This window comes from Pseudochaenichthys georgianus, chromosome 8, assembly GCF_902827115.2.
Source record: "Pseudochaenichthys georgianus chromosome 8, fPseGeo1.2, whole genome shotgun sequence".
Taxonomy (NCBI): domain Eukaryota; kingdom Metazoa; phylum Chordata; class Actinopteri; order Perciformes; family Channichthyidae; genus Pseudochaenichthys; species Pseudochaenichthys georgianus.
Genome location: NC_047510.2, coordinates 34014250 through 34032715, shown reverse-complemented (window position 1 = coordinate 34032715; position 18466 = coordinate 34014250). Strand labels below are relative to the sequence as shown.

Here is an 18466-nt window from a genome sequence, read left to right as displayed (position 1 = left end):
ATGTAACATTTGTGATATTGGGCTATATAAATAAACATTGATTGATTGATTGATTGATTGATTGATTGATTGATTGATTGATTGATTGATTGATTGATTGATTGATTGATTCTTTGGGCATCCCACATTTCTGGTTACCACCACATCATTGCTGAGTCATTGTATTGTTTCTCTTTCCAGAATATCAGACGAGCCCCAGAATTGGATCTCCATCCCATACCAGTCCTACCATTAAACTAGTCACTGGCCAACACTGTCTTTTTACTTCCCATTCCCATGTTTCGCTGTTGACCAAAAGCTTACAAAAACAGGCACCTGCTCTTAACGTTACACAACTACCACTCACTTCTGACCTTTTCAGCCTTTGCATCTGTTCTCTAAGCTCAGGCTACATGTCTCTCATTGTTTATATAACCTCAAAACCCATTTTTCTTACCGAAACAGGAATACTGGCCTAATGCATTGAGAAAAAGTCAACAGCAATTCAAGCATTTCCTTAGAACACTATTCGAGTTATTCTGATCAAACCCTACAGGTCCTCAATCACTGTTCATCTCAAGCATATACATTCTTAATAATCTCAACAATCCTCATCATGGACACACTCAACTCAGCTGAATTTAAATAAGCTTGTGTGGAGTTTATACCAATTGAAGCAATGGTTGTTCGGTCTGACAGAACAATATCCATTTTTGTTAAGCTGAAGAATGAATCTGACAAGACACCTAAGAAGATATCTGCCAACATGGTGCAGTCAGATACCTATCGTTATTTTCCCCAACCCCTTTCATAACAAATGAATCATCAACCCATTGTCGTAGACAGTGAGTTCCTGTGGCATTAGTAACGATGTGCCCCGCCCCCACACTTTTGCCACGCCCCCTAACATATCATGAACCATTTGTCATAGACTGTTGTGGAAAGAATCATTGCACTCAGCAGAGAATTCCTATTTAATTGGGGATTACATACTATTACAATAACATGGAATTCCATTACCACAGCGCCATTTTGAGACAATCGCTATTAAACAAGAAGGTGTTGTAACTTAAAGATACATTATCCAAACTGCTCAAAATAAATAAATGAAATACTGTCTTTTAAGTCTTACTTGTTGGTGATGGAGTTGTTGAAGTAAGAGTGGTTGGTGGTGGAGTTGTTATAGGAGGAGTTGTTGCTGATGGAGTTGTTGAAGGAATAGTTGTTGGTGATGGAGTTGTTGAAGGAATAGTTGTTGGTGATGGAGTTGTTGGATGGAGTGTTGAAGGAGTTGTTGGTGATGGAGTAGTTGTTGGTGATGGAGTTGTTGAAGGAATAGTTGTTGGTGTTGTGGTTGTTGGGATTGTTGGTGATGGAGTTGTTATAATAGGACAAGCTGTAAAATCTATAATAAGTGAAAGAGAGAGGAGTTCTTAGATAATTGCTTCTCTTTGTTGTATGATGCATATTTTAAGAGCTTGAAAAAGGGCTATCAGAATATAAAAATATGTTATAGTGTTCAATAGATGTGACCAAATGAATTAGTGATAATAATATCATGATACCTATAGACATTTAAAAAAAGAAATATAACAATATTGCGCTTTAGTGGAATCTATCTTTACATTTGATTATTGTGCTTTGTATCTATTTTACTGCTAATAAAAATAGATGTACAAGAAAGATAAAGAAAAGTCTGTTCCCATAACCAAAGTGAAAAAGAAAAATGATGGATTGCTTACATGATATTATCATTTGTATTTATTATATAACCAGAAAGTTTGAATATCACTCACTTCATGTTCTGGATATAACAATTTAAAACAGTCGAGTCATCTTAGGCTGCAGCCACACAAGGACGATAACGGAAATGCACCAAAATCGTTATCAAAGAAGTCCACACGCAATATGCACCAGAAACGTATCCGTTCACACGAGACAGCTCCAACCGCTGGAGACGCTGTAGTACATATGCTGGGCCTGTAAGTGGCGCTGTACTTCTTCCACAAAATACACCAAAAGCAGCGAAGAAGACTTCTCGCGCATGCATGGTTGGGGTAATTAAAATAGCTAAGGGTGATTATCTAACTTCTTGAAGTGTGTGTTTTGTTCCTTTCATCGCTCCATCACAGCGGGCGGTGCTGCAGGTTATCATGCAGAGCTGCGTGTCTCCTCTCCTGTCCGATTAGACTTCACTCGCGTTTATGTCCATATCGATCAAATCTAGCTGGAAGCTCCTGCTGGGTGCACTGTCCTGCGAGATACCGGGACCTGGCTCGAAACACTGGGGCTATTGCGTCATCGTTAGCAGGAAATGATCGTTATATGGCGTAATCAAGGAGCCGTTTGCCCCCCCCAGAGCGTTTAGTCCGCAGATCAACCTTGGGACCCGTTATCGTTTTCTGCGTTTCCATGTCGGCCTTGTGTGGCCAAACCGTCTATCTGATAGAGAACTGTAGTAGAAACAACTATAAAGGGTGAGACTAATAAGATAGTTTCAACTGTATTGTCACACGCACATTTTAAAAGCTTAAATTAGGGCTGTCACAACTTTCGCAATAAAAAAAAAAAAGAACGCTGAATTATTTATATCATATTATAACGTGGTTTATTAACATGATATACATAGCCTACTGTACTTACTTATATGTCGTGACATCGCTAGTTTGAACAAAACTTATTATATATTTCTGAGTATTATATTTAAAAGAGTCACCTTACATTTTTACATCTCACTATTGTGGTTTGGGGTTTTCCCTTTCCTGTATTGTGTTATATAGGTGTTTGTGCATGTTAATGGTCTGCGAAGGCTACAATTCCTGTGTTCCCTCCAGAGGGAGTTTCTCTCCCACACACTTTTCTACATTAAAGCATGGAGACATGTTACAGTAGAGGCAGAACATAGAAATACAATCCTAAAAGTAAACAAACCTGCAAACCAACTTACCGTTTTGATCAGCAGGCTGGCAGTATTGTCCATCAGGAGGAATGGCATTGATGCATCCACATGTGTTGCTTGTATTACCATCACATTTCCCATAGGTGTCACACTTATCACACGGCCAAAGATAGTCATTTTCACAGTGGCACTGAAACCCAGTGGTATCTTGGCTGCAAACTTTAAAGAGAATAACATATTTTCTCGTGTGAAAAAGGCAGAAGTTGGAAATAGATATTAAAAAAGGATATAATGCATTTGTTCTTACCTGTGGTGATATTGGCATCTAATATGTTAACTGAGGAGCTGATCTGGACAGGAAAAGTTAAACTGTTCAGGACGTTTCTCAGCTGATCCACATCGCTGGTATTCACCTCGATAATAATCTGGTATTCATGAAATACTAAAGGTACTGTAGAAAAAGACAGTCCAATTAGAGACAATTATTTATAAGTAATTTGTTCCAAATTTCGGTCATGTCATGACATCTGGGAAAAATTGCTGAGTGATGAAATGCAATTATGGTCATGAATAGGTATTCATGTTTCTCTCTGTTTTCTTTTCATCTTGTCATATTGTTTGATATTTTCTGTTTGCTCATTTCGATTTGCTCATGTTTGTAATCCTATAGTAGGCCTAGTGCTGCGTACCTGGACTCACATTCAGGTTCAGGTCCGGACTCAAGTCCAGAGGTTCAGGTTCAGGTCTGGACTTATAAGTCCGGACCTGAACCCACGTCTTGTGTCAAGTTGTGTGAGTAACTAAAGTGAACTTATTGTGAGCTAATTATCAATTGAAAATTAACAATAATCAACTCAAATTCAAACTCATCAGGTTTATTGTGCTCCCATCTAACTTGTGTCCACATTTCTCTACAAAGTACAAATGTAAAAAAAACACTTTTTGCCACTTAGTCTACAAATGACTTATGACAGCAACTACAGTGAACTACTACAAAGTTCAAACATTTATTTCATTTACCAAACTAAAGTAACCAAACAGTCCCTGAGCTGACTGAGCCTAAATCCCTAAAACGTTGCTGAAAGGTAGAGTGTAGAGTAGAATATACGCATTACACTGTTACACACCTACTATACAGTATACACTGTAGTGGCTGTACAGTCAGAGTGTACTGTACTGTCTGTACACCATGTATTTTCTACAACTCTACATGTGACATTATACAGTACATACTACATACATAGTGATGTACATACATACTGTTAGAAATTAAAATCAATGTTGATATGGCGTAATTTTGAATTAAATACACTATTTAATTTAAATCAGTTTTATTCTGAAAAAACCGGAAGTTCACACTATTAAATTAATACTTTTATTCTGAAAATTCTTCACTTCCGGTTAGAATTAGCATGTGGCGAAATGCTACGTTTTCAAACCGTGAATCGAAGGTGAAATGACATGTGATGTTGTACACTGAGCACACTGGGATTAGCACTCATTTATTGACGCTGAATAACGTTTATCAGGGAATGTTTAAATAACCACAGACACCAGAATATACGTCAGTGCTAGTTTGTTTGCGAGTCCAAGTACCGGTTCCCGACGTTCTGGTTTTAACCGGACTTGAACCGAAACTTTTTACAAGTCCAGTACCGGTTCGGCTTGCCGGTACGCAGCACTAAGTAGGCCTATTAAATACAAGGTCACCTTGAGTGAGAGAGAATTGAAAGGACACAAATACTTTTTTTAAATTACAGTGCCGAAAAAAATACCAGTAAATATTATATCCATATGTGTGATGTTACTTTAAATGTAAAAGTGTATCACCTGTCTGTGGCACGCAGTACTGTCCAGTGGTAGGAATATTGTTGATACACCCACACGTGTTGTCAATGATGTCATCACAGGCTCCGTATGTATCACAGTTGCTTAATGACCACACATACTGTTCCTCACATCTGCACTGGAAGTGTGTACCATTTGGGTAACAAACTACATTAAAAAGAAAAACAATTAAACAGACATTATAATCAGTTATAGTCTTACCACTACTCAACGTTCCTCTGCCTTACATGTCAAGATGTATCCATTCACACACATTTATAAACTGATAGCAGGATTAACAAGTTGACAAACTGGACTCAAGAGGATCTATCTAATGCTTATTTCCACATGTTGCTGTGCCTTGGGCAGGGACGTGCACAGGCATTTGGAGGGCTGTGCCTTGGGAGATACTTTGCCATGGTTTCTTTGCCCACTGCAGACAGAAGGAGCAGGACCATTGATCTTCGGATTAGTTGACGACCAACTTTACATCCTGAGCCACAGCCAACCACGTAAATGATATGCAGCAGTTTTTTACATCCACAGACTAATTAATTTATAGCGTAGTGCTTATTGTATTGAAGGCCAGTCATTCCAGAACGCTGCATTCTCATGATACACGGGAAAACGACTCTGCACTGACATTGTGTTTCTATGGAGAGAGCGATGCTACCTGAATAGGCGGAAGAACTGCCTTCTGTATTGTGCATGGCTCCAAATTGTTGCCAAGTTGAAATTATTTAGAATTTTACCTGGTTTGTCATCTGATTGACCTTTGGACTCACAACCAATCAGATGACAGCTGTATGTAGCGGCATAAGCTAGCACGGGAGGTAACCATACTGGCTGTTTTCACTGCAAGGCTCTGCGCCCAACCACGTGGTGAGAAAAGAGCAGATTTATCTGCTAGCATAGCACAGCTGGCATTTGATTGGTTGCGAAGGTCAGCGTTAAACAAGGTCGATGTTTAAATTATTTGACCTTTGAGTGCCGTGTTTGGCGACAAATTTGAGTGATGCGCTTCCACCTAGTCGGGCAGCACTGCTCTCTCCAAAAAATACACCACGTGAGCGCAGAGCAGTTTCGACGTGTATCATGTGAAAGCAGCGGTCAGAAAGATGTCCATGACCAATATTCCAACAGCAGATTACCCCCAAAAACCAACCACCTATTGTTTGAAGGCCCCTTCGCTCCGAAGATAAACCCTCCCTGCGCAACAAACAGAAGCAAATAGATTATTGTTATGCAGACTGATGGACCTTCATGATATTGTTCCTGTTGGGAAAGGCATGACCTGCTCTACTCCACCCTTTGCCAAAGTAAACTTGCCAACATAAAAAACTCTTGGCAGGCCCAATCTGATGACACCACTCTGCCTAATAATTAGCCATGTACTTCTGTTCCTTGGACTGAGACTAGGTGTTTGGTTTCTAGGTGCTGGACGAATAGGCTTTAGGTCCAATGGGACATATTTTAGATGATATTGTGTTGAGGAGTAATGGTCTGTTCAAACCATAGACTGTATATATAAATGGACGTAGTGTCCGTGACGTCACCCATAGGATTATGCAGAGTTGCCGAGAAGCCCTTACTAGGCGGAGTCGGCCACTAACGGCCCGTCCACACTACAGCTTCAAAAAAAGCTTGGAGCTGGGCGTGTCTGAAGCTTGACCAACAACCAAATACATGAATCTCCCGCCCCTGACACACAAGCAGCGGTTTGATTGGCTAGAGCTTGTACTGGCATATGATTTGATTGGCTGACGCTTCCACCGAAAGCTTCAGAAGCTTCAAAAGTTGAACATTGCTCAACTTTTGCAGCCTGAAACGCCAGGAAAGCTCCGCTCTGCTTCCCACAATGCAGTTCAGCGAAAAGTGACGTCACTTTTCACCAGACGCGTTGGAAACCGTTTTTGAAGCTGTCGAAGCTGTAGTGTGGACGGGCCGTAACGGCTCGACAGTGACGTCAGAGTCTAACTCCCGCCTGCTCCAGGCTGATCCAAATAAGGGCAAAGTGGCGGAGCCGAGGCGGGACCTGCTGCCTCCGAGCTGGAAGTAACAGAGCTAGCTCAGGCTAAGAAGCTAAGCTAACATGAAATACATGCATACCAAGTTACTGCGGGGCACTTTGGTTTTGATAAAACAGTGTAGTTCCACTATATAAACGTTACATTCATAATCAAACGAGACAATCTGCAAGAGAATTAGATATTTTTTTGCCGCTTGGTTCAAACATTCCTTACTCTGGACATACTGTACAGTATGTATTTCAGACTTGGAATTCTAAAAAATGAAACTTGTATAAGATTAATAATTGTAAAGAATCTTATTGTTTAACTTGTGCACACGCCTTGCTAGTGCCCTGTCTGAGAAGCCTTGGAGGTTGTTTTTTTTTACATTCAAAAGTATGTGGACATTCTTGAACTTTCCAAACTTGCTTCACCTCAATGAGAAGGGAACGTCCCAATTTTAGAGGACGACTGTATAATATAAAATAAAGTGTGTTTAAACAAAAATTGTTTAGTGATGTGAAGGTCACGAGAGCATATTCTCGCATTGCACTTTGTCCACAGTTAATAAGTGAGCCATTACTCTGTAAAGACTTGAAAGATAATTGAATTGAATTGAATGTATCACATGGTCAAATGTCGGGAAAAGGACACAGTACACTTCAATACCCAGACGCCCTTTGTCTTGTCTAACAACATTTTTCCCCCATGCTTTTACCACCATGCTTACCTGTGGTGATGTTAATGTGTGTGACTTTCACAGTTGGACCCAAGGCTAGGGAAAAGCCACCTGCATCCAGGATGCTTCTAAGGGCGTCCACGGCCCCAATATCAGTCAAATTCAGGTCAACATCCACATCGTACTCAACCTGAGCCAGAAGCGCTGTAGTAAAAAAACAACATGATTTAGGGTCTCTTTTGGTTAAAGGACATATCAATGTAGAGAAATCACTCAAATTAAGCAGTAGTCATTTAAAGTAATACTTTATGTGTTTTATCTTAGAGCTAATGGTCTATTAATGATCCCTCTAAATGTACAAAATGTAATGTCTCTTATTTAAAAAATGTAGCCACTGCGACCGTTCAAAAAGAAAATGTAGGCTTTCTTGGGTTAAAAGGTTTTTGTGCATGTAAATGGTGTCCCCCCCCATAAAATCACCTTTACCTGCTCACTCACTAGGCGTTCAAGAACCTTGGCCAGAACTGGCAATTTAGAGATTGGTCTATAATTATTTAATGAGGTGACCTACCCTCCTTTTAGTAAAGGTAGGACATAAGCTGACTTCCATACTTTATTCAATATTCTTTAATATTTAATAATGAGACTTACCACTCCTTTTTCCCCTGGTGTGAGGTATACATGATTCTTCTTCATTGTGTTCCTGAGACAACAGATAGGGTTCAGGTTCAAATAATTGCTTTGTGTATTGAAGGCTGTGATCACATATTTTCTGTAGAGTATTGTAAACACCGTTGACCTACCGGTAAAACCTGACTTGAAGATTCAATTAAGTTCCCTGTTTTCAAAATGGTTAGTGTCAGGAGAAGGGCACAGATGGACAAGCATGTCTTAAATATTGCCATTCCTTTTAAGAAAGTGGGACAGAAAAGAAAAAAACATTATTTAATCATACCACCCAGCTTTACATTGTTTGTATTGTTAGATAATTACATAGATATTGAACACTGTCATAATTATACCTTGTTCTTATACCACAGAACAAATAAAGGTCAAGCAAATTGTTGAGGGTTTCTTAACCTAAAAATTATCTTATTACGTCATTGGATTCATCTGTATAGGTGTTCTGACACCATAGGGTATTGGCACCCCCTAGTGGCAAAAGTCGGTACTGTAGCTTTAAGGCACCAAATAGCGCGACTATCCTTCTTGTGTTTTAGTTTACACAGCAATGCCATGCAGAGCACATCGTAGCTCAGTTCTATACCACAGATCATTTAGTTTTAATCCTTGGAGCAGATCTGTCTGTAAGTACAAACTGACCTGTGTGCCAAGTTATGTGTTTCAAAAATGTGGTTTAATTGATTGTGTGGTTTCAATGTTTAAGTTAAGCTAAGCTAACTAGCTGTTAAGCTAACTAGCTGCTAAGCTAACGGACATAGCTCATTCTTAGCATAGGCTGTTGATTATACTGCACTCTATTTGCATTATGTTGCACATGTATTATTTCAATTGTGTAACTTGTGTTGTATTCTTCTGTTTATTCTTGCAGTTTTACAATTTCAAGCCTCAGTAAATGGTCACCTCAACAACTGTCTTCTGAGTCTTTGTTAGCTATCTGTTAAGCTATGCAGTGCGATGCATACGCAAGGGCAGAATAATAGGCCTATAAAGATGCATTTCCAATCATGACTTTTGGTTTGGCCACCATTTTAAGAAATGTGTACAAGCTATATTTTAGAAGAACTATATTTACTTATCCAAATAAAGTTTAGCTGGGTAACCAACACATTTATATACTTGTTCTTTGATCAATTATATAAATTATATTTGATTAATTTCTATGCAATGAATTTCCAAAATGTATTTGTCTGGGGGAGTTAATTTTTGTATCTACCTGCCGTACTATGTCATGTCAAAAGTTAAATAGATAGTGTAGTTTTTATTTACAGACAATTTGACACAACCTCACGTTGTTTTCAAGTAAACATACCTTTAAATACTTGTCCTCTTCAAGTTAACTGCATTGGACAGAGACACTCCCACATAGTGTTGGCTGGCAGTCAACAAGATCCAGTGTTGCTGGATGGCACAACAACAGAAGATTTATCAATTGTAAGAAGATTAAGAGACTAGTTCAGAATGTGAAGAGTGTGAAATATATTGAAGGCACTGGACATGTCAGCTTGACAGTAGGATGTGGCTACGGCGGCCTTGACACTGGACATCTGATCAGGATCAGGTTATCAGTTAGATAATAAAGCCTGTTAACCTGGTTCTGGTCTCTTGCAGTTTTCTGGTTCCTAGAAGCCACGCAGCAGCCTCAGATCGCTGGATTGCTTGTTGTTTCCAAAAGTGAATTAAACTTTTTATTTCAACAAATCCTCTTCTTTTTCGTTGAACTTTTTTTAACTGCGGGAGCAAGACTTCTCACAATGGTTCCTGAACTACAGACAAGGATGGAAGGAAAACATTATTATTCGTTAGGCAAAAAGCAGTACCAAACTGATATTCACACATATTCAAAATCACATGGTAAAATAACCTAGAACTGGACCTACTGTAACCCTAATTGGGAAATAAACATATAGTCAATTGGCTTGCTCTCCCTTCACTGCAAGTTGGAACCAGGAACCCCTAAACAAAAACAGCCTGTTTGCTATCCTGGCTCCAACATAGTGGAACGACTCCCAATTGATATCAGGACAGCAGAGAGTCTTCATATCTTCTCTCACAAACTGAAAAAGCTACCTGTTGCACTTTTAACCTGGCCATTCAATTATAATAAAAAAAAGCAATTGAAGAGCCAATTTGAAACTAATGCACCTGTATGGCTGGCTTATTTGAAGCAACTTGTATTGTCGTTCTGAGTTTGTATCTTTATGGTTTACTACACTTATTGTAAGTTGCTTTGGATAAAAGAGTCAGTTAAATTAAATGTCATGTGTATACTAATGGGAAAAAAGCGATACAATTCCCACAGTTGCAAACACGAGTAGTACGTTAACTTTCTGATGTAACCAACAGCCATGACCTGACATGATTAAACTGCAGCCAAAAAATCCTTTCACATGAAGGAAACCCCTCATGCTTTCTTTATTATTCAATGGAAATATTTCTAATATAATATTCATCTCAGAACTGTCAATCACATCTGCTAAAAGCAAACAAACAAACAATAGTTTTTTTAAGAGTTACTGAACTGATTATATCTCGTAAGATGTATTTGTAGATATATGCACACCTTGCAATGTGTCAAGATGATAAGGAGTAGACTCATTTTTAACCTGTACAGTATACAAAGGCAACCTTTGATGTTCAAAATGTGTAAATAGTAAAATGGCAAGTTATATGTCAGTTAAAAGTCAGATTCATAAGATAGCAAACAAACCTTATCTTTAATATTTTTGGAACAGCTAGAGGGGTAGGATGTGGGTGGAGTGTGCAAGGGTCTCCTTGAGATTATTTTTGTATTAACTGAACCTATATGGTAAATAGTAATAAAGAGCTTTGGATAACTACTTTATCGACTATTTGGCGTTTAATCACTTAACTTTTACAACAACCACCTTGCAACAACCAACTATTTCATAAGTCAAAGTAATTCAAATCATCGACTAACTTAAGATGTCTCAAGGCAAGGGTGGATATGGGATAGCAACTATAACTATACGCCTGTATCTTCTTCTGGTGTCCCACAAGGGTCTATTCTCAGCCCACTCTTGTTTCACTTGTACCGAGATTTTCCAGCGGATTTCTCTCACGTTAAAGGGGAAAGGAAACACCAATTACAGTTATAATATTCCGGTAGTTTATTAATTTTACAATGGATATTGATCGTAATATTTATTGTATATGATATTACTCGCCAAAAGATAATTAATTATCCGCCGGCCGGGTGGGGAATTCCAGGACCAGGCCGCCGCCATTAGGGGAGTCCCAAATGGTGACGTCACTGGCTGTGTTTTCGCTCCACCGGAAGTCAACACAACGTAGCAGATATGGCAGCGATGGAGGAATTTTGCAATGAGATCGACGTTTTGAACGATGAATTTGACTATTCGTCGGGAGATGACATTGATGTGGAAGCATCTACAGTTACCAGGCATCCCATGGCCTATGCTTATGAACCGATTCGGTCGAATAGAGTGGCATACGATCCGGAATAAAAAAATTAAAAAAACACAATGCTAACAGTGAGCCTCTGAATTAGCCCCGAGCGAAAACGCTAACCTATTACTGCACCGAAAATCACTCCTAGCTCCCTTATTACTTATCCTAGCCGCACATCCAACACATCGTTTATGATCGCAAGGAGACACAGAATCTAACGGTGCCCACCTCAACACTGAAAGATACAAACTCGCGAGGTTATCCACAAAAACGTACATCAAAACAAGTGGCGCTAGGTACTAACATACGCCAGGCTAACGGCTTACCTTCCTCATTGTCTGGTCTTCAATGGCATTACAACGATAAAAACGATGATGTAGTTAATCCATAGGTTAATATCCAATGGGGCTGTGTCCCCTTTGAAATGTTCTGATAATCTATAAGCAATAAAACTGCAATTCCGTTATCTGCTGTCCGCTCTGTGCTCCGTGCGCTCTGGGTCCTGCAATACCATCCATCAATAGCAATACTAGCCTTTTTAGGGCTGTTTTCGACAGATGAGCGTGTGTATGCCAGTTTAATTAGTTGAGCTATAGAACACCCCCAATTCTCTATTGTGCGTCATAATAATAGCTACCATTTAGTTTGGACGCGATTGCGTTAATTAATAAGGTCACACTGTGTCAGTAAATACATGTGTGAGCTAGTAATCTGGTAGTGCTGCAATATTTACCTCTCTCTCGGCAGCTGAAGCAACTCGTTTGGTGGCTCAAACTTCACGTTTGTTGACACTGTCATTGTCTTGCGCGGCCGACGTGCTGGGACGGTCGGTGTTCCCGACTGCATACGTTGAGAAATCGAATATTGTGGGAACAGATCCTGGCTTCAAATACAATGTTTTGTATTGAACCAGGCATCCAGACTGGACTTTGAGCAGCTTCTCATCCTTTAGTGGCAGCCTATGGAAATGTACTTCTTCCTTCTTTGTATAAAATCCATTTGTGCAGCCTGGGGCAATACAATAAACTCCTGACGACGACCGTTTTCTTGTAATGTAAACTACTGGTGCATTGCACGCCATGTTGTTTGTTATTGAGCTTTGGCCCAGGAAGCCGTACCCAGTCAGTGACGTCACTGGAAAAGTCCCGGAGCAATGGAAGCGCCCATGGTCATTAGGCACGTATTTCAAAAAGTAAATTCGCGTATCTCGATCGTTGACATTGGAAATAGACTAGATAAATACATTTCCTAATGGTAATATTGTCGCATGGAAAGCAGTTTGAAAAGTGTTTCCATTTCCCTTTAATGTCCAAAACATGCCTATGGACATGGCAAAGACAAAGGTGAAGCTGCATCAAAACTGTGTGATGTAATAGTACCAGGTTTGTGTTAAAGAACAGACTGACTGTTCTATCTCACACAGGCTCCGCCCTCTACTGGACTCTATGGGAACTACTCTCATCAATGATACGTGAGTGTTCACACACTGAAGTTGTATAAACATAGCCGGCCAATCAGGGCGAGCCTACCTGAATGCGCGCGCAGGCACACAGTATATAAGGCAGCTACACCTGCTGACTGTCATCCTTTTCTGGGAAAACACCTGACAGAGAAAAGTAAAAAAGTCTGGTGTGTACGGCCAAGGTCTCCGAGATCTGTTTGTATTTTCTCAGTTATCTGATCTTCCCATTTCTGACCCCGGGGTTTGGACCCCTATTTGTTTGCGTGATTGGCGGATATCCTGACACTGCTTGTACCCGACTTAAGTAATCTGAACTTCCTTAACATTCTGTCTGTATCTTCATTCTGCTTATGTTTTCAGGTTTTTACCCTCTTCAGATATAAATACTGGTTTTAGGGGTGGCACCTTTGCCTTTAATGGCGAACAGGAAAAACCACTCCACAACAGAAACTAATTAATGTTCATGTACGGTGGCCCTGAAGTGCAAGACACCACAGCATTTCAGAAAACACCACAGCATTTTACAAAACACTACAGCATTTCACAAAACACCACAGCATTTCAGAAAACGCCGCAGCATTTCAGAAAACACCACAGCATTTCACATTGGACGGAAAGGGTATTCCTTTAGGGAGAACACTTCTTGTTTGTGATTGGACAGAGCCAGCCAGAGAAGCACTGCTGTGATTGGTTGTTTTTGCTGCCAGTCAAGAAATGACGCTTCGTGATTGGTCAACACCCGACAGCGAAATATGTCCCAACCATGATCCCACAATGTATGGTCCCAACACATCAGCCGTTAGCACACACTCAGATCTCACAGCTCCTCATATCTGTTCAGAAACTGGACAAAAGTTAAACATGTACAAACCACAGACTGTCTATGTCATGGCGAATACAGTCGCTGCTTTATTTATGTCTGTATGATGTTGTTGTGTGGACGGAGCAGCTACAGGTTAGTTTAGCCTGATGAATCCGATTCAGAAAACACGCATTTTAAAAGCTTTTCGCCTGCCGTCTTGTCTGCAGACTTGTCAAAGCGTTAATTCATGGTTTTTACTAACTGCTATCAGTATGTAGTTACTTCGGCATCACTTTGAAACGTGTATTACAATTAAATCACGGTCAAATGTGTTCATTTTGTTGTAGGATTTACATGGAGATACGCCCCGTCCTCTCTCCAGCGCCTCTTGTTTGAATGACAGCATTGACAGGAGCAAACACAGCTGACAGCCGCGGTGAAACTCGAGCGATTAGAGCGATGCGAATATTGGGTGGTCTACCATAGTATTTACATGGAGATAAGCCCCTTAAAAACCATGAGTTAATAAAGCATTAATTCTGTATTTACTCCTGTCATTCAAACAAGACGCTGGAGAGGGGGCGGGCCGTATCTCCATGTAAATCCTATCGGAATCGGATCCATCAGGCTAAACTAACCTGTAGCTGCTCCATCCACGCTCACAACAACGTCATACAGACATAAATAAAGCAGCGACTGTATTCACCATGACATAGACAGTCTGTGGTTTGTAGCTACATGTTTAACTTTTGTCCAGTTTCTGAACAGATATGAGGAGCTGTGAGCTCTGAGTGTGTGCTAACAGCTGAGCTAACGGCTGATGTGTTGGGCTAATCACAAGCGTCATTTCTTGACTGGCAGCAAAAACAACCAATCACAGCAGTGCTTCTCTGGCTGGCTCTGTCCAATCACAAACAAGAAGTGTTCTCCCTAAAGGAATACCCTTTCCGTCCAATGTGAAATGCTGTGGTGTTTTCTGAAATGCTGTGGTGTTTTGTGAAATGCTGTGGTGTTTTGTGAAATGCTGTGGCGTTTTCTGTAATGCTGTAGTGTTTTGTGAAATGCTGTGGTGTTTTGTGAAATGCTGTGGCGTTTTCTGAAATGCTGTGGTGTTTTGTGAAATGCTGTAGTGTTTTGTGAAATGCTGTGGTGTTTTCTGAAATGCTGTGGTGTCTTGCACTTCAGGGCCACCGTATCATGCCTTATGTTGGAACATTTTAATAAACAAAGGACAATAAGGGTAGAGCACTGATAAAGTGGGATTTAAGACACAACAACAGTCTCTAAATTGCACACACATGCACTGCACCAAGCCATAGCCATATAAGGAGACCTCCATCATAATGAGCATTTGAAAAACGGGATATTCGGTGAGGAAAATACGAAATATTGCTTTGAAAAAATACAAAAGAAAAAAGAAGTGCGGGAAAACGTATGCTCGCAAAGCTTAACAGCCTGATAATAGCTCGGCCTGACAGGAATGAGAAAAGGTGTCCTTTTGTTCCATTGTTGTTCCATTTTTGTTCCATTTTTGTCAAATAGATCTTGAAGCTTAATGGTATGAAACAGGTACTTATAGGTAAGTAAAAACTATAACTTATTCCCATAGCACAATTGCTTTCCAATATCACAATAAAACATAATAAATAGTTAAATAAGACAAGTTGCTAAGAATACAGAAGGTATGCCTTTCTCTTTGGCTCTATGTTTCCTTTTTAGTGCCTACAGCTCTTTTCATTAGTCAATGTTAATGTTGGTGGTTTGGAATTAAAAACATATTTTCAACTTCTGTTGATTATTCAAATAAATGTATACATTGTTTTATTCATGAATAACAATTTTGCAGAAGATAAAGTAATTGTTATTTTAGTAATGTGTTTTTTTTACATGTACAGCACTTTGGCTCCACCAAAAATCGCTTTTAAATGTGCTTTATAAATCAAACTTGATTTGATTTGAAAAGAGCCATCAAGTTTTTAAAATACAGATGTTAATACTACGAAAATGGCACCTTTTTTGTATATGCAAATGCTAAAGATTACATATTAATATGTTCATATAAAACAAATCTTGATCCCTAAAGATGGATAAATGTGATATATGTTGACTTAATGTGAAGGAATAATTGTATCTGATTAGTATTGTCTTTTCAGTTATTAAGAGAACATCATGTCACAGAAAACACAGATGCAGATCAGCCTGAGCAAACACAGATGCAGATCAGCCAAACCAAACAGAACTCAGGGGACATGATTTCACCGCAACCGAAATCCTTTCACACTAACACACACATTTACAAAGCTATGAAATGCTAGCTCAGATCAGTCCTGTCAAACACTAAAAAAACGTATTCAATAAAGTCCCAACAAATATGCATGGTTAGCTTCTTACCATGCTCTTTCTCTTCTTGCTGTTTATCCACTTTAATGTTTTGGACTCACTGGTGTTCACAGGAGCCTGCAGAGTGTGAAGACTGTCAACCAGCAAGTGGAGCGATGATAAACACGCTTCTCCCAAGAAGTGTTCTCCCTAAAGGAATACCCTTTCCGTCCAATGTGAAATGCTGTGGTGTTTTCTGAAATGCTGTGGTGTTTTGTGAAATGCTGTGGTGTTTTGTGAAATGCTGTGGCGTTTTCTGTAATGCTGTAGTGTTTTGTGAAATGCTGTGGTGTTTTGTGAAATGCTGTGGCGTTTTCTGAAATGCTGTGGTGTTTTGTGAAATGCTGTAGTGTTTTGTGAAATGCTGTGGTGTTTTCTGAAATGCTGTGGTGTCTTGCACTTCAGGGCCACCGTATCATGCCTTATGTTGGAACATTTTAATAAACAAAGGACAATAAGGGTAGAGCACTGATAAAGTGGGATTTAAGACACAACAACAGTCTCTAAATTGCACACACACACTGCACCAAGCCATAGCCATATAAGGAGACCTCCATCATAATGAGCATTAGAAAAACGGGATATTCGGTGAGGAAAATATGAAATATTGCTTTGAAAAAATACAAAAGAAAAAAGAAGTGCGGGAAAACGTACGCTCGCAAAGCTTAACAGCCTGATAATAGCTCGGCCTGACAGGAATGAGAAAAGGTGTCATTTTGTTCAATTGTTGTTCCATTTTTGTTCCATTTTTGTTCGAAGGAAATAGATCTTGAAGCTTAATGGTATGAAACAGGTACTTATAGGTAAGTAAAAACTATAACTTATTCCCATAGCACAATTGCTTTCCGATATCACAATAAAACATCTTCATAATAAAGAGTTAAATAAGACAAGTTGCTAAGAATACAGAAGGTATGCCTTTCTCTTTGGCTCTATGTTTCCTTTTTAGTGCCTACAGCTCTTTTCATTAGTCAATGTTAATGTTGGTGGTTTGGAATTAAAAAAATATTTTCAACTTCTGTTGATTATTCAAATAAATGTATACATTGTTTTATTCATGAATAACAATTTTGCAGAAGATAAAGTAATTGTTATTGTGATTTTAGTAATGTGTTTTTTTTACATGTACAGCACTTTGGCTCCACCAAAAATCGCTTTTAAATGTGCTTTATAAATCAAACTTGATTTGATTTGAAAAGAGCCATCAAGTTTTTAAAATACCGATGTTAATACTACGAAAATGGCACCTTTTTTGTATATGCAAATGATAAAGATTACATATTAATATGTTCATATAAAACAAATCTTGATCCCTAAAGATGGATAAATGTGATATATGTTGACAGACTTAATGTGAAGGAATAATTGTATCTGATTAGTATTGTCTTTTCAGTTATTAAGAGAACATCATGTCACAGAAAACACAGATGCAGATCAGCCTGAGCAAACACAGATGCAGATCAGCCAAACCAAACAGAACTCAGGGGACATGATTTCACCGCAACCGAAATCCTTTCACACTAACACACACATTTACAAAGCTATGAAATGCTAGCTCAGATCAGTCCTGTGAAACACTAAAAAAACGTATTCAATAAAGTCAACAAATATGCATGGTTAGCTTCTTACCATGCTCTTTCTCTTCTTGCTGTTTATCCACTTTAATGTTTTGGACTCACTGGTGTTCACAGGAGCCTGCAGAGTGTGAAGACTGTCAACCAGCAAGTGGAGCGATGATAAACACGCTGCACAAAAAACTTCCTGTAATATAGTAAGGGACTGCTGGGAGTGGCTCAACTGGTTTATTCCCTCAGCTTCCTTGTCTGATGTTAGCAGTCATTGTGCCTTTAATGTTTAATGTTCATCATGGGGAACAAAGCATATATTTTCACAGAGAGAACAATAGGTAGATTTATCATAATCAAATAGAAAGGTACTTTGTAATGTGTGCCTTGGCGGGCATTCTCTGGAGGTGGCCTTATCAGCAATAATAATAATAATAATAATATATTTTATTTATAAGCGCACTTTTCATTTGCGTAAACTAAACTCAAAGTGCGACAAAAATTCAAAAGGGTGAAACAAAACAATAAAAACAATAAAAAACAATTTAAAAACAATTAAAACAACATAATAAAAGCTGTGACATTCATGCCGGCATGGCATAATGTGGGGGATTTAAAAATCTAGTTAAAGGCTATTCTAGAAAGATGCGTTTTTAGACCTTTTTTGAAAGCCTCCACAGTCTGTGGTGTCCTCAGCAATACAGGTAAAAGATTAGTGTAATGGTAAACTTACTATTAGGATAGTTTAACAT

The 18466-nt window shown here is 39.1% G+C and overlaps 1 protein-coding gene across 1 annotated transcript in view; it reads right to left on the bottom strand.

Moving 5' to 3' along the window:
• Positions 1-16262, bottom strand: part of LOC117450939 (adhesion G protein-coupled receptor F5-like) — a 30607-nt gene extending 14345 nt beyond the window's left edge. The window contains 10 exon segments of the mRNA XM_071203915.1: positions 1112-1384; positions 2927-3097; positions 3186-3329; positions 4709-4873; positions 7445-7597; positions 8045-8096; positions 8197-8300; positions 9387-9475; positions 9666-9840; positions 16162-16262. Coding sequence (XP_071060016.1) covers positions 1112-1384; positions 2927-3097; positions 3186-3329; positions 4709-4873; positions 7445-7597; positions 8045-8096; positions 8197-8298 — 1060 coding nt within the window. The 5' untranslated portion in view covers positions 8299-8300; positions 9387-9475; positions 9666-9840; positions 16162-16262.
• Positions 16263-18466: the final 2204 nt, after the last annotated feature.